Below are 14,167 nucleotides of genomic sequence, written 5' to 3' on the forward strand. Positions count from 1 at the left end.
CAGGGGCACTTTCGTAATAGCATTTTTTTTCTAACCTTATTATTAAAATGTCAACTTTTATGTCAAATCCACACATTTTTATTATAAATCTTTTTAAAAACTGTAATGAAGAAAATAAACTGAATTAGAATAAGATACAATTGGGAAGAATCAAAATGAATCTCTGCACTACAGAGGCGCACAAAATTGGCATTTAGGTATATTTATAGAATGCTTGAGGAAGAGAATAAAGTTTTGAATATAGAAATACTAAATGATTTAAATAACAGAAAGTATTACTTAAAAATGAAACTAAAACCACCAGTAGGAGGGGGCAAGTCATTGTGACTGATTCAGTCGGTTCGTTCAAATGGCTGATTCGTTCAGGAACGAAGCAAGTGACTTTATGAATGGGTCATTGAATCATTGCTAGAATCCTTCAAAAATTCATTCACAAACGAAACAGCTTGCTTGGAGATGCCAGCGGCTCAGCTGTGACTTTGTTAGGAATTATTTGCATTAACGAAATACAGCAAAAACAGTGTTCCTAAAATTGTTTATTGAACTGTTTTATAAAAACAGTGTCACATTTGCAAACACTATTTATAATAATTAAAAAGCTGTCACTCATCTCAGTTTATCACAATCTCACAAACCTCTGTTATAATCAATGAAACTCTGCACTGCACCATTCCTCTTATTTACATCGTGTCTACATTATGTTATAATGAGAGGATAACTCAGCACTGAACAAAAACTCCAGTGTTAATTAATTAAATGAATACAGCTTTATCCATACTAAATTTTTCTTTCATTGCATCTGTTAAAGTAAGATGTTAATATTTTCAACAAAAATCACGATTCATCCAAGATAATTTACTTGAGGCAGTCTGCTTGCTGTGGCTGTTCTGTGAGCAGGACACACACTGATAGAGAAGCACTTCTATTGGCTGCAGTCTGCAGGTATTATGGCCAATCACAAAAGTCAACATTGCGGATCCCGCTACGTTTTTATGTGTGGAACTCTGATCGCGTTCATAGGCTATCAAATGGATAAAATGTACAAATTATTTAGCTTTCTTTCCTCAAAAAGGAACTAGAAAAACTGCATTTATTTAAATTTAAATTAAATACTTAAATTACATTTTATTATTAATTATCATTATTTTGTTAGACTGACTGCTCTTTTTTTTTTTTTTTTTTTTTTTTTATTCTGACTATATCCTCAAAACCATGTTTTGATGTGATGAAGAGGCTGAAATTTTGGGCAGATTTAGTAACATATTCTGGCTTAGTGTAAAGTTAGAGATCCACAGATCCCCCTGCCAAGCCCCGACCGACTGCCAACTCAGCACAAGATACTGCATTGCTTTATAACGAACACTTGCATATAAACAGTGTAAACTTTGTGTATGTGTGTGTCAAGGAGAGAATAAAAAGAATATACTGATGTCCTACCTGGTAGCCATTGAGGTCAGTAAAGAATCGATCTTTGCTGTTCAGATCTGAGGTTATCCTCATTGCAATTTCACGGTTGACTTCGCCTCTTATATCTACAGTGTTACAGATCTCAACAGACTGACCCTCTACACCTATGAGAAAAAAGGAAAGAGAGACAGGGGTCAAAATAGCTGAATGAGCACAGGTAACAGAAGAAGGACTGGATATCTTTTTTCCTTCACTTTCCTACAACAATTTCTGTCAAAGCATCAACCGTATTTGAATATTTAAAGGAACAGTTCACAAAAATATCATTCTCATGTTGTTTTAAACCCGTATACTGTTATTGTTTCTGTGGAACACTGATTTTTAGGAATTCTGGGAAGTGATTGTTTGTGTCCTGAATACTTGGAGTAATTTAGCAAGAACCACTAAAGACCACTTCCTTTTAGACCAATAAGTATCATTAGGCTGATAATGCACAAAACAACATCTCATTTACTGTTGGGCGCATAATCACATACAAACTGCCAAAATACCGCAAATTGTACATTTGCCAACAGCAAATGACTGCTTTCCTTTTTTAACTTTAATAACCTGTTTGCCTGCACGCTTGAGCTGAATTTGAGCAATTAGATTTCCTGAGTACGGTGAAAATAAGTGAACACTCCTTCGTGCTAAATGTACATTTTGAATTGGACTAACTGAGCCTTTGGGAATAAAACAGTGCAAGAAACAAATTTTAATTAAAATAAACCCCCTTAAAAGGTGGAAGAACATGCTCTATATAGCAGCACAACCACAAAAACAAGGTTATGTTTTTATGGAGTACGATAGCTTGGAAACTATTCAACATGAGCGTGTCCTCATTAGCTCACAGTGACACTTTTAGTGAGCAACCCTCACTGATACTACTGCTGCTCATAACCGAAGATCCTGAATAGAACTAACACCTAAGCATACATATTCAATTTGGTTTGTCCTACAGTCATAAATGATACCTCAAACTGTGTGTCTTGATATTACTTTGCTGATTTGGGTGGAAAAGTTCTAGATTTACACTAAAGAAGGACCTGAAACATCTCTAGAGACTAAAATATGATTAGAGACTTGGGCTCTTTTCACTTGAACGACAACATAACAATCCCTAGCAACCACACAGAAAAAAAACACTCAAAACACCTCAGCAATTAGGTAAAACACTATTGAAACCACCTGAAGGAATAGTTCTCGCAAAAATGAAGTTCTGTTATTATTTATATTACTGTTCAAAAGCTTGGGATCAGTAAGATTTATATTATAGTAATACTTTAAGCATGGACACACTAATCAAAAGTAGCAATAAATGCAGTTTTTATCATTTCCAATTTTACCAAATGTATTAAGCAGTGTAACTGTTTCCAACATTGATAATAAGAAATATTTCTTGAGCACCAAATTAGCATATTAGAATGATTTCTAAAGGATCATGAACAAATTCAGTTTTGCCATAATTAAAAATATTAAAATGGAAAATGGTTATTTCACAGTATTACAATTTTTACTGTATTTCTGATCAAATAAATGAAGCATTGGCGTGCATAATTCCCTAGTAAAAAAAAGTAATATTTTTAAAATACATTTATTTCATACCAAGTATAGTACAAATCTATTAAGATATTTACTGACACTCAATATCACTCGAGACGTATTGATATAAAAATTATAATTAAACAGTATTTGGAGTACTACTTTTGCATAATGCACATTTCTTAATATTAAGCCTAAATGTATTTTAATGTCACTATTTATGAGGATTGTATAATCTTTGAATATTATTGGTCTTTAAATGCAAGATATTTAAAGTGTACATGAGGTATACTAGTTCCACTTAAGCACACTCAAATATACTTCGGTATATCTTTAGTTGGACTTCAGTCCTACTTCTGCACAATAGAATTGCATTAAGTACAAAATTAGTTGTTAGCAGAATTTACAGTTTAGTATACTAAAAGTACAGGATATTTTATTGAGTACATGTATATGTAAATGTATTTGTAGTATATGTAGCATGAAATAAATGTATCTCAAATATATTTGAGTATATTTATTTTTCACTAGGGGTGACTTTCAAAAACAAACCAAAAAAAATACAAATCTTACCAACCTCAAACTTTTGAATCATACATAGTCACAAAAAGCAGCATTTAAGTATCCACACAACTGTTTTGGATCTATTCAATAAATCCGTTCACTTGGTTTAAAAAATCCATTCATTCACAAATTGATCTAGTAAAGAGGGGGAGGTTATTAGTGAATAACGGATATAAACATATATTATATGAATGCACAACATTTTTGATACTTTTCTTTTGTGTCATTTTTTAAGCTTGAAAGCTTCAGCTGCCATTTGTTGTAATTACATGGAAAAGAGCGACCAGTACATGCTTAAAAATGTCTCCTTTTGTTTTGTCTTTTAAAATGAGATGAGGTGAGTACATAATGACAGAGACAACTATTTTGTGTGTGAGATGAAGGTCCTTATCCTTAAACTTTGCATACTAAATTCAAATTTCAATTCAAGGGAATAACCCACCAGAGGTTTTGCCTCATACTTTTCTTTTTTGGACAAAAACAAACATCACTGGGAGAAAGGTCCCTAAGGCTATGGGGCGATGGCTCATGTGACTGCTCTGCTCTTTCAAAAACACTCATGTACATTATCTCACCCACCCAGAGGTCACAAACAGATCGTCCAACTCCCTGGTGCTCTTGATAAGAAAGCCATGAACTCTTTCTGAATGCATTTCATTCTTTCACAAAATGAACACACTTTTTAGCACACCATTAAACTTTTGTTGGATTGTCTTTTGTCAGGTATCAAACGTGCTTGTCTGATGCCGATTTATAGCTTAATAAAGCTATAAAGCCATAGCTTCATGCACTTAATATCTGAGCTAGGAAAATGCTTTGGACAACGTCCAATACAAAAAACTCTTACTGCAATAGTAATGTGAATAAAAGGCTTTTTTAAGAAAGAATACTTGGAAAAGAAAAGGACGTCGTCTAGCAACACTTCAAGGATGTGGACGTTCTGGGGGGTTTTATTCCAGGGGTCAATCAACTGGAGGTTTTCTGAGGTTACATTGCTAATTATACAGAACTTCCTTCAGACAACTATTGGAACTTGAAAATGTCATTTTGCAAATCCCAGGTATTAAATATTTGATTTGCATACTGTAAATAGTGGTGACTGCAAGCGTAACTGAGGAGTGCAGGTGTTGAGTGTTTGCTGTCCTCTCTTACCCTGGATGTTGTAGAGCCGGAGAGTGTGTGTGATGTGCGTGAAGGTAGTGGTGACTTCAGAAAACAGCGGCCCTTTAGTGACTCGAACCACCGGCGGTTGAGAGGGAGAGTAAATCTGTGCGAGGGAGAAAGAAAATCAATGTGAATCAAATCAAACTCATAAAATCCCCTCAGAGCATAGCTACCAAAGACACTGCATGACAAAACTGCCTAATGTCCTGATGAAAGACAGAGTTTAGCTCTTATGAGGTTTCCCAGTGTTTGGGTGGATTGCAGATAAAGCTGTGAGCAGTGACTAAACTGCCGTTACGCTTAGAACTCCAATCAGCGGGATGACACACTTTGATGTTATAAGTTTAAATGAAACTTTACAAAAAAAATGCAACGTTCCAGCAAATTCTCACAGTAATCATTTGTTTGCCACAAATTTACCACAAGCCTGCTACAAAAAAAAAATTAAAAAACAGTTTTTAGAGGAGTGGGCGATATATAACCCAGTTTTCCATGCACCGTTATTCAGCAGCGGTGCCACGGCTAAATAAACTACATTTGTTTACGTAAGAAAGGTGCAATCCAAATAAAGTTGAGATATTATAATCAGCATTTTAATAATAGTAATTATAATTATTATTAATGTTAATATTCCTTTAATAATAACAATAATATTAGTTGTTATTACATGAAAATCTTGAAATGATTTACTTTACAATTTGAATGACAATTTAAACTGGTATTTCGTAAAAAACCTGGGTTTGAGTCTAGAATTCACTTGCTCTTGATTTCCTCTTTCTTCTTACTTTATCTACAATGTCTACAAATAAAATGCAAAAAATAATTAAAATAAAATTTCTCAAAAAAAAAACAAAAAAACCCCCAACATCAATCCAATTGGGCAAGATATGGAATATCTGATAATTTAAAGAAAAACAAAAAATGAATAGATTATCAAAATAGTTTTTACTGTTGCTTCTTTGTCAGGCAGGAACAGGTAGGCGCCGCTCTTGTCTTTGTTGCTGGTGGTGCCGTACCAAACAAATTCCACCTTGACCAGGTGCTCCGAGTCATCCTCCTTCAACTTCATTTTCTGCAAACAAGAGACGTTTTCTGAACATTTCAGAGTCATTTCTAGATGCATGAACTTACAACAAACTCAGAGAGGTGCAGTCTATGATCTTACCTCTAAAAGACCTGTAGCTGTAGAAATGGAGAGTTTCAGGTGAGGATTTTCAATGTGCACAGGAGCCGCGTCTTGTTGGAAGAACTGTCGGAAATGCTCCAGTTCACTGACTGAAATCTGCCTGCCATCCTGAAGAAACATGTACTTAGCAGCTTCTGTCCTTGGCTCCATTCCTTCCATCAGCTGGTACACGCTCAGTCCCAGAGGAGCAGCTTGAGCCACAAACGACAACTGTCGTGGAATAAACAAACACATTACAAACACCACAAACTGGCTTGAACATGCTAGTTGCTCTTTTCCATAAACAATACACCCATAATGCTGTGATATGATGCACTGATGTAGCAGATCACTCACCTGGAAGACGTCAGCAGCAGCATGACTGGCATCATTCCACACTGCGCTGACTTGAGCACGGACCACATGACCCAGAGCATTCAGCACGCGCACTTTAGGAGTCATCACATATACTGTAACCATGGACGTCCTGGCTTGCTCTGTGGGGTTGTAAACCACCAACAACCTGGGAACAGCAAAAATATTAAGCACATTTATGAAGCATTATATGTCACACAGATTCTGCTGCCTTTTGTCATCCACTTCATCTAGGTCATCTACTCCAACAAATGTACCACGAGTCCATTTTCAACTCAACATTATTCTATATTGTGCTAATTATTATGCCATAAAGCACAACAGCACAGGATTTGAAGGATCATGGTAATATGTTTGTTTCCAAAGTAAAAATCCTATTAGTTTCAGTATCTTTAAATAATTTGATAAAAAAATCGAAGGAATTGTTGATTTACCTTGGTTTTTCACGAACTTCAAAAGTTATTTTGCGAGGTAAGGCATCTTGAGATGGCTGAACATCGTCCTGTAATAAGAACCAACAAAAATGTAATGTGCACATAGTAATTACCAAATTTCGGAGTCATGCCATGCTATGAATGTACAATATGAATGCTCACCATCTGAAGAAAGGGATTTGAAGGATCATGGTGGTATGTTTGTTTGTCCTTGAGCACCAACCAGTGAGCTGAGCTCACAATCACTCGCTTCACATTCAGAATAGAGTGAAACAACCTTAGAAATAACAAAGATCATGATGTTTTACCATGTCTCTTTTACCTGATAATATCAGATAATAAGAATCAGATTTTTGTGAAAAACGTTTGAACGGCTCAGCGCGATCTTCCCTTCCTCATTACTACTAGTTTTAATGTGAAATAAACATGAATGAACATCTCATGTACTTGCTCAATCAGTATTTCAACCACAGAAAGACGTCAATAAAACAATTTGTAAACAAAATGCCACGTAGCATTTCATTTACCTCAGACAAGTCATCAGTGTCCACAAGTCGTTAGTTTGCTAGAGAAATTAAGTCTATAGAAGAGCATTTTGCAAAATATTCGACTATATACTCATCATATTTTACTTTACCTGTTAGTGATGTCTTAATTAACGAATGTATGTTTAAATAAATCTGTTATGACAGCCACTGTGTAAATATTTCAACAACAAATGGTTATAATTTAGAAGTTAATTTAAAAACTGCATTATGTGCAATTTTCCATTCTATTTTTCTTTAAGCTGAGTGTTGATTATTATATATTTTTTTTTAAAAGTCAATTTTAAATTTAAGTTTGGGTTCTGTTGGTAATTGCAACCTTATAGTAATAAAGTTTAGAGCATAAGCTTAAAATTCTAATTAGGCTATAATTGAATTTATTTAGTAAACCACAGTTTAATATAAAAAAATAATAATTATGTTTAGTTTTCCCTACGTTGTAACGAACCCATACCGAACCGCGACGTCAAAACCGAGGTACCGAACCATCTTTTTTGTGTACCGTTATACCCCTAGTAGGGATACATTACATCGTTCAAGAGTGAGAGTAAAACTTTAAGATTTCTATTTCAAATAATTCAGTTCTTTTGAATTTGCATTCATCAAAGAACCCTGAAACAAATATTAAGCTGCACAACAGTTTTCAACATTGATAAAAAATAATAAATGTTTTTTGACCAAATTAGAATATTAGAATGATATCTGAAGGTTCGTATGACACTGAAAATTGAGTTCATAAACTGCTAAAAATTCAGATTTGCTGTCAAAGGAAAATATATTAAATATATATTAAATTGTAATAAATTGTATATATTTCACAATATTACTGTTTTGCTGTATTTTTGAAGCTTTGATCATACAGTAAATACAGCTTTTCTTTGAAATATTAGAACTTTTGCAGCTAGACAGTATGCAAAAGCCCAAAAGCCCATATTTTTTCAATGTAATTCTTTAACACTTTCTGTATAATGTATAATAGGATTTTTTTTGTCTGATAGTTGTTTTACAAATTTTTTAAATAATCATTTAGGTTGATTATCCCTACAAAATTTACCATGATTTATTTTAAACATATTGGCGTTCTTTTGTTTTGTGGATATATTCATACATTCATTATTTTGTCATCTTGCAATGGTTATTAATCAGATGGCGACTGCTTTACGAGCAGTTTGAAAGTTCTACCCGACTGACACTTTGGGGCGAAATGCAACAAACATATTCAAATACTGGTGGTAGTGAAAAGGTGGCGTATGTCTTTTACACATCTCGTTTTAAGATATTTCAAGAAAGATGCACTACCTGGTTCCATAGTCCACAACCACCCAGTCTTTGCCCGTGCCCGTGATGGCATCATGATGCTGGAAGAGACCTAGATTGCGTCTGGCTTCTGTCAGTAACTTGTAATTATCCACTGCAGGGTATTCACTGGGCTGGCCGTACTTCTGAATGTTGGCCAAGGTCAGAGAGTAGAGGACCTCAGCTGCCCTGCGGACAAACATGAAGTGACATATGAAACTCCCTCCTGCGCAAGATCAAAAGTCCCCTCAAATCCACACTGAATAAATCCACAGTGTTACAAGAATCCATCTGGCATCAAAATACCTCCTGAATCCGGCTTATGTTCACATTCCAGTAAAAGAAAGATAATAGTCTGGTATGATCAGTGTTGTGTTGGGAGTGTCCGAGTGAGAACAACAATACCAGAATCTCTCCACATTATAGTAACAATATAGGTGTCGTCTCTCCAAATAATGACCTTCTCAAATTTTCTACAGGAGATGAAGATCTATAGCTGGGCGAACCTCACAAAACCTGTTGAGCATGAGTCATATTTCACATCTTTAAAAAAAATGAAATAAATTATATTTTTTCTTTAAGGCAGTGGTTCCCAACCTGGGGCCCGGGGCCTCAGCAAATTTCCAATTGGTGTGCAGGAAGACAACAGGGGTAATATATTAAATTAATCTAACTAAATTAAAATGCTACATATACATTAACTATCAATAATGACTAAATCAGTAACTAATACCTAAAAATCAATAACTGTTGGGATATGGTTCTTGAAACATCTGGAATCACAAAATTAATTCTTTTTTGAAAAGACATGAATACTCTCAGTTTATTTAAAAAGTCTGAAAAGAAGCATCTTTGTCATAATTACAGCAGAAATACAGGAAAATGTTTAGCCTACACTGGAGTGGGGTTTTGATTATAATGTTAAACAGTGGGGGTCTTCGAAATGTTAAAAACATCTGATTTAAAGAAATGAAACCTGCATGTGAAAATATGTCAATTATTTTTAAATAAATACATTTAAAAGTACAGAATTCAAACATGATGTTAGCAGTTGTTTTACTAGTTTTCTTTATGCTGATTTAAATAAAATAATTGTATTACTGTAAAGAGAATCTAATGAGAATAATTAATTTCCAGTGAAATGCAGGTTTTTTAAAATAAAAAATAGAATTTCTTTCTTTCTTTTTTTTAAATGTTGGGATGAAATGTGACGTGTTTTCTTGAGTTTGACCCCCAGATAATGTTTCAGTGAGTTACATTTTATCAACAGAGTACATCAGTAAACTAGAATGACACAATTACCCATAGTTTAAATCTTTTTTTTTTTTATCCAATTAGATCTTTGAAGTGAGATGATAAAGCAAGACTAAGTAGTTTCTGCAGATCAAACATTTCTACTGTATGGTTCACAGACAGTCGTTAAAAGATAAAAACAGTACATGTGACCTACATATTTTTCACATCAAACCTACATCTGCTTTCTGCTCCCGCAAGAACAGCCAAACACTGACTTTAATAATTAATTCATCATGAAATGACCTTGGACTGAATATCTCTAATCAATCTACTGTGTGCGTGTGTGAGAGAGAAATTGAGCAGAGCTGAACAAAGTCCTATTTGCTGTGAAAGTAGCCATCGTGTAGAACGAGGAATAGTTTAACTGCATACTGATAAAAACTGTCTCCAACCTACATTTAGACACCCATCAAAATGCAAATACTGTGTTAAATAGAGTTCTCCGCATCCTCGAGCTGAAGGTGTACCCAATCTATTCACTCGTGTGATCATGTACGGTCATCTTTGAGAGGACAGGATACAGACATACAATGCAGGCACTAAACGAGGGAAATTCATAACCTTATCACGTTTTGCCCTAAACAATGAAATGCAGGGCAGCCACTGACATACACACACACACACACACACACACATACATACAGGATGTATAGAATACACAATATCAAAAAACTAGTTTTAGTTAACAATGACAACACAGCTCTACAAATACATGTAAAAAATGTCTGTAGAGGAGCATGCATAAAAATCAATGTATAAAATCAATACGTATCACTGTAACGTCTCATTATCTAGAACCAAGCCAATTAACAAGAGCTGCGAAGACATTTCAACATGCTGTAAAGAATAAATAACAACGAGTTGTTTCTTTCACATTCCACAAATTAGCGATAATATTCCTTATTTCTTAATAAGATCAGTTTTTATCTTTCTAGGGCCAATATCAGGTTAGAAAGAAGGCAAGGAGTAAAATTTGTAAAGCACCCACAGATGAGAAGGTGGCACAGTCAATGGCCATGGTCAAATACTGAATAAATACTAAAGCCATTGATTTGGTGGCTGAAAAGCGACTGCTTTAATTGGCTTTGACCTTGTCACAGGGCTTCAGTCGTATCGTGACAACACAGACATGTGACCTTCAGCTTTGTGAGTAAGTTAGCAGCATACAGCACTGCAAGAAAAGATAGTAACGTCTGTTACCACAGAGCCCCATTTCCTATACACAGACTCAGTTCAGGGGCCAGTTGCGTAAACTGCTTAAAGTCTAAAGTCTTAAAGTCTCTTGAATAGTCTTAAAAGTTAGTCATCTATTTTTAATTTTTTTTTAATCAGTTACATAAAACTTGAAAATTTGAAAAATGCCATTTTCATGACTGCTTGTATATGTGTGTTAGGTCATCTGTATGTTAGTGTACTTATAAAAGTTGAAAGAAAAAAAAAACTTGGCAAATAAAACCATTTCAAATTTACAGTCTTTTCTGATGCCTAAACAGATCAAAAATATTTGGGTCTCTCAAAAAAAGTGATCAGACTTTGAAAAGGCTGAATTTCCAGAAAATGTCATCAGTTTATACAATATGAATTGCAAATTTTATTGCACATATTAGCATGGCATTCTGGTTCACAATCAACTTTATGTTAATTTTGAACTCATGGTCTCAAAGGCAAATAAAGCCCAGGCATATGGAAATGGTATTTGTTATTGTTTCAACTTTTGGACATTGAGACCCAGACCAAAAAATGTATGCAGTGCATTTATGCAGATTAATGCAGTGCATTTCAAATTTTGTTCTTCACATTATCTCGTTGGTGCAATGGTGTAATGCTACAGAAAGCCATAAAAGAATTCCTCTTTGCTTCCTATAAACGTTTGCTGATCATTTTCCAATGTGGTAAAACTTGTCACTAATCTTCTCTTTCATAAACTGATTCAGCAATGAGTATCAAACTTTTGTTCAGTTGCACACATTAAAATTTAATAACTCAGTTTTATGTATTTGCTGAAGCCAATTTTTACCTCCATTTGGCACTTGGCAAGTGCTAAAGCAATGTCACCGTAGAGATTCACGCAGTGCATTTGGATTTGTTAATGGCTTACCTGAGGTGTGATTCCAGCAGTCTGTCCAGGCGTTTGTAGAACGGCCGTGAGGTGAAGTATCCACTCCAGTAGTGATCGTCTCGATCGGCGTAGGTAAAAAAGTCTCCACTTAGCACAGGCAAAGCCAACTGGCCGACATTCATGCCAACAGGATCCATGCCAGTGCTTTTACGCAAAGCCTCGAAATAATCTGAAATAGTTCCAAATTGGGCCTGCGAAGAGAAACAACAGAGATACGTAAGAAAAAATATACAATTACGGCTGAAAATCTACCAAGTGTGGCAATTGAAGGAAACATTAGAGTCTGTCTAAGGATGCTAGACCTGGACATGAAGCTCAGGGTGAGAATTCATATAGTCAAAGAGTTTCTGGTAGTTTTCAAACTGTTGGTCCCATTCAACAGCTTCAGTGTAACGGAAATCATCTCCAAGTGGTGCCAGCAGCACATTGGTCCGAAAAAGTTTGGATTTCTTCCTGTACTGGTCCAGTAGCGTCTGAGCTCTACACATGGAGAGAATAAACTAAGTGGAGGGAAATCTAAAACTAATCAGAATTGAGGGAACACAAATCCACAAACAATGACACAAAAAGGGATTAAAAACGGTAACTTATTGGAACAGACTTTTTCAAGACACAGTTAGAAACAATCATTGTTATTTCTAGGTCACTATGAGTAAATATGGTAGTTCCTAATGTCTGTGACTGGTGTGTATGGCTGTACCTCTCCTGTATGTTGTTATCTGTGATAGCCTGAGGAGGAATTCTCCATGGACAGCTGATTCTTCCTCCCGGGAGCCTTTTAAAGTCAAACTGGCAGCAGATTTTTGGGTCAGGACCACATGTATGGGGAACATCGTAGCTGTAGAATGGCATCATGTGACACAAAATATCTGAACTTGAGTCCTGAGCTGTTGAAATAAAAAACAAATGCTACGTCAATAGTCTTGTGTGGCCACACTGGTGAAATTTCAACTAAATTTCACGAACAGAAAAGGTACACAGTCTACTGTTAATAGTGTAGCGATAGATGAGGCACAGATTGGGCAGAAATCACTTTCAAATCAAGCAGCTGTCAGTCGGTCAACGTCGCAAATTTACAATTTCAGTTTTGCACCTAAAGACTAATACATTTCAGTTTTAAATTTAGTATTATTATGTAAGTAAAATAAAATAACATCATACAATAAATTCCTTTTCTGCTGATGTCACCAAGCCCTTTCATTTTTGTGCCTTTCTTGAAAAGAAGTACTCAACATCCACTTTTCATGATACAACCAATTGCTTAAAGATGAAACAATGCCTATTTTTGCCTGTTACTCGCTGAAAACGTTCAGTTTGCACATCATTTAGAGTGTGATTTTGACAAACAACTACGAGTCCATTCAGTTTCTGGGCTTCCAATCATGAAATGATCCAATAATGTCAAAATAAATCATATTTTATTTGCAATTAAAAATATTCAATTACCCATTCAGCACAGCATGTGCTCCAGAGTGACCTTCATAAAAGCTGTGCGAATAAATAATGCAAGATTTTCCTTTAAACAAGGGACCAGATGTGAAGCACAGAGTAGTCTGGCTGTCTGTTAAATGGTGATATATGGAATTACATTGAGTAGAAAGCTAATTCAGCCTGGCATAGAGTGCACGCTGTTGCAGCCAAATGAACTGTAATCATATTTGTTCAGCACCAGTTACAGTCAGAGATCTAAGTTCGGAGTCCATTTTTCCAGGGTTTTTTAACACTACGTCTGGGAAAAACAGCATATCCCAAACAGATGCACGACACTGAAGAGGCAGACAACGGAAAACAATAGATGGGATGTGGGAGGATGTTTCCTCTGACTTCTCTTTTGTTTGTCGTTCTGAGAAAAGCTGGCTCTAATTCAGCTCTTGTAACGTTTTACTCATCTCCCTCAGCTCTTATTTTTCATTCAAATCATTAGAGAATAAGCACCAATGAAGCAACATATACCAGCTCCAAAAAAGACTTAAATCGTACTTTAAATGTATGAATGTCATTGCATGAGATCTCAAATCATGTGGCATCTGCAAACAGACTTTCAGTGAGGTCAGTTCTCCTCAAATTCACAGATAGAGTAACCACTGGTGTAGTTCATCACATCAAATATAGGCATTTATGGATTTAGAAACTTTGCCCTATAGTAAGAGATTTGGACAGATACAGGTTGTAGGGCTTAGAGTCACAAAGCCTGATGCTAATTAGGTTATACTTAACATGA

General features: G+C 35.3%; 1 protein-coding gene across 1 annotated transcript in view; it reads right to left on the minus strand.

Annotated features, from left to right (window-relative positions):
• LOC306871455 (alpha-mannosidase 2-like) overlaps positions 1–14,167 on the minus strand; it is a 64,246-nt gene that overhangs the window by 16,051 nt on the left and 34,028 nt on the right. Inside the window, exons 7-17 of the mRNA XM_079419404.1 lie at positions 12,647–12,833; positions 12,249–12,426; positions 11,926–12,137; positions 8,535–8,720; positions 6,853–6,967; positions 6,691–6,758; positions 6,239–6,404; positions 5,882–6,112; positions 5,666–5,788; positions 4,705–4,819; positions 1,438–1,571 (exon numbers count right to left, since the gene is read on the minus strand). Of these exons, the coding sequence (XP_079275530.1) occupies positions 1,438–1,571; positions 4,705–4,819; positions 5,666–5,788; positions 5,882–6,112; positions 6,239–6,404; positions 6,691–6,758; positions 6,853–6,967; positions 8,535–8,720; positions 11,926–12,137; positions 12,249–12,426; positions 12,647–12,833 (1,715 nt within the window). The remainder of the gene's footprint in view (positions 1–1,437; positions 1,572–4,704; positions 4,820–5,665; positions 5,789–5,881; positions 6,113–6,238; positions 6,405–6,690; positions 6,759–6,852; positions 6,968–8,534; positions 8,721–11,925; positions 12,138–12,248; positions 12,427–12,646; positions 12,834–14,167) is intronic.

Source organism: Barbus barbus (assembly GCF_936440315.1).
Source record: "Barbus barbus genome assembly, chromosome: 6".
Taxonomy (NCBI): Eukaryota; Metazoa; Chordata; class Actinopteri; order Cypriniformes; family Cyprinidae; genus Barbus; species Barbus barbus.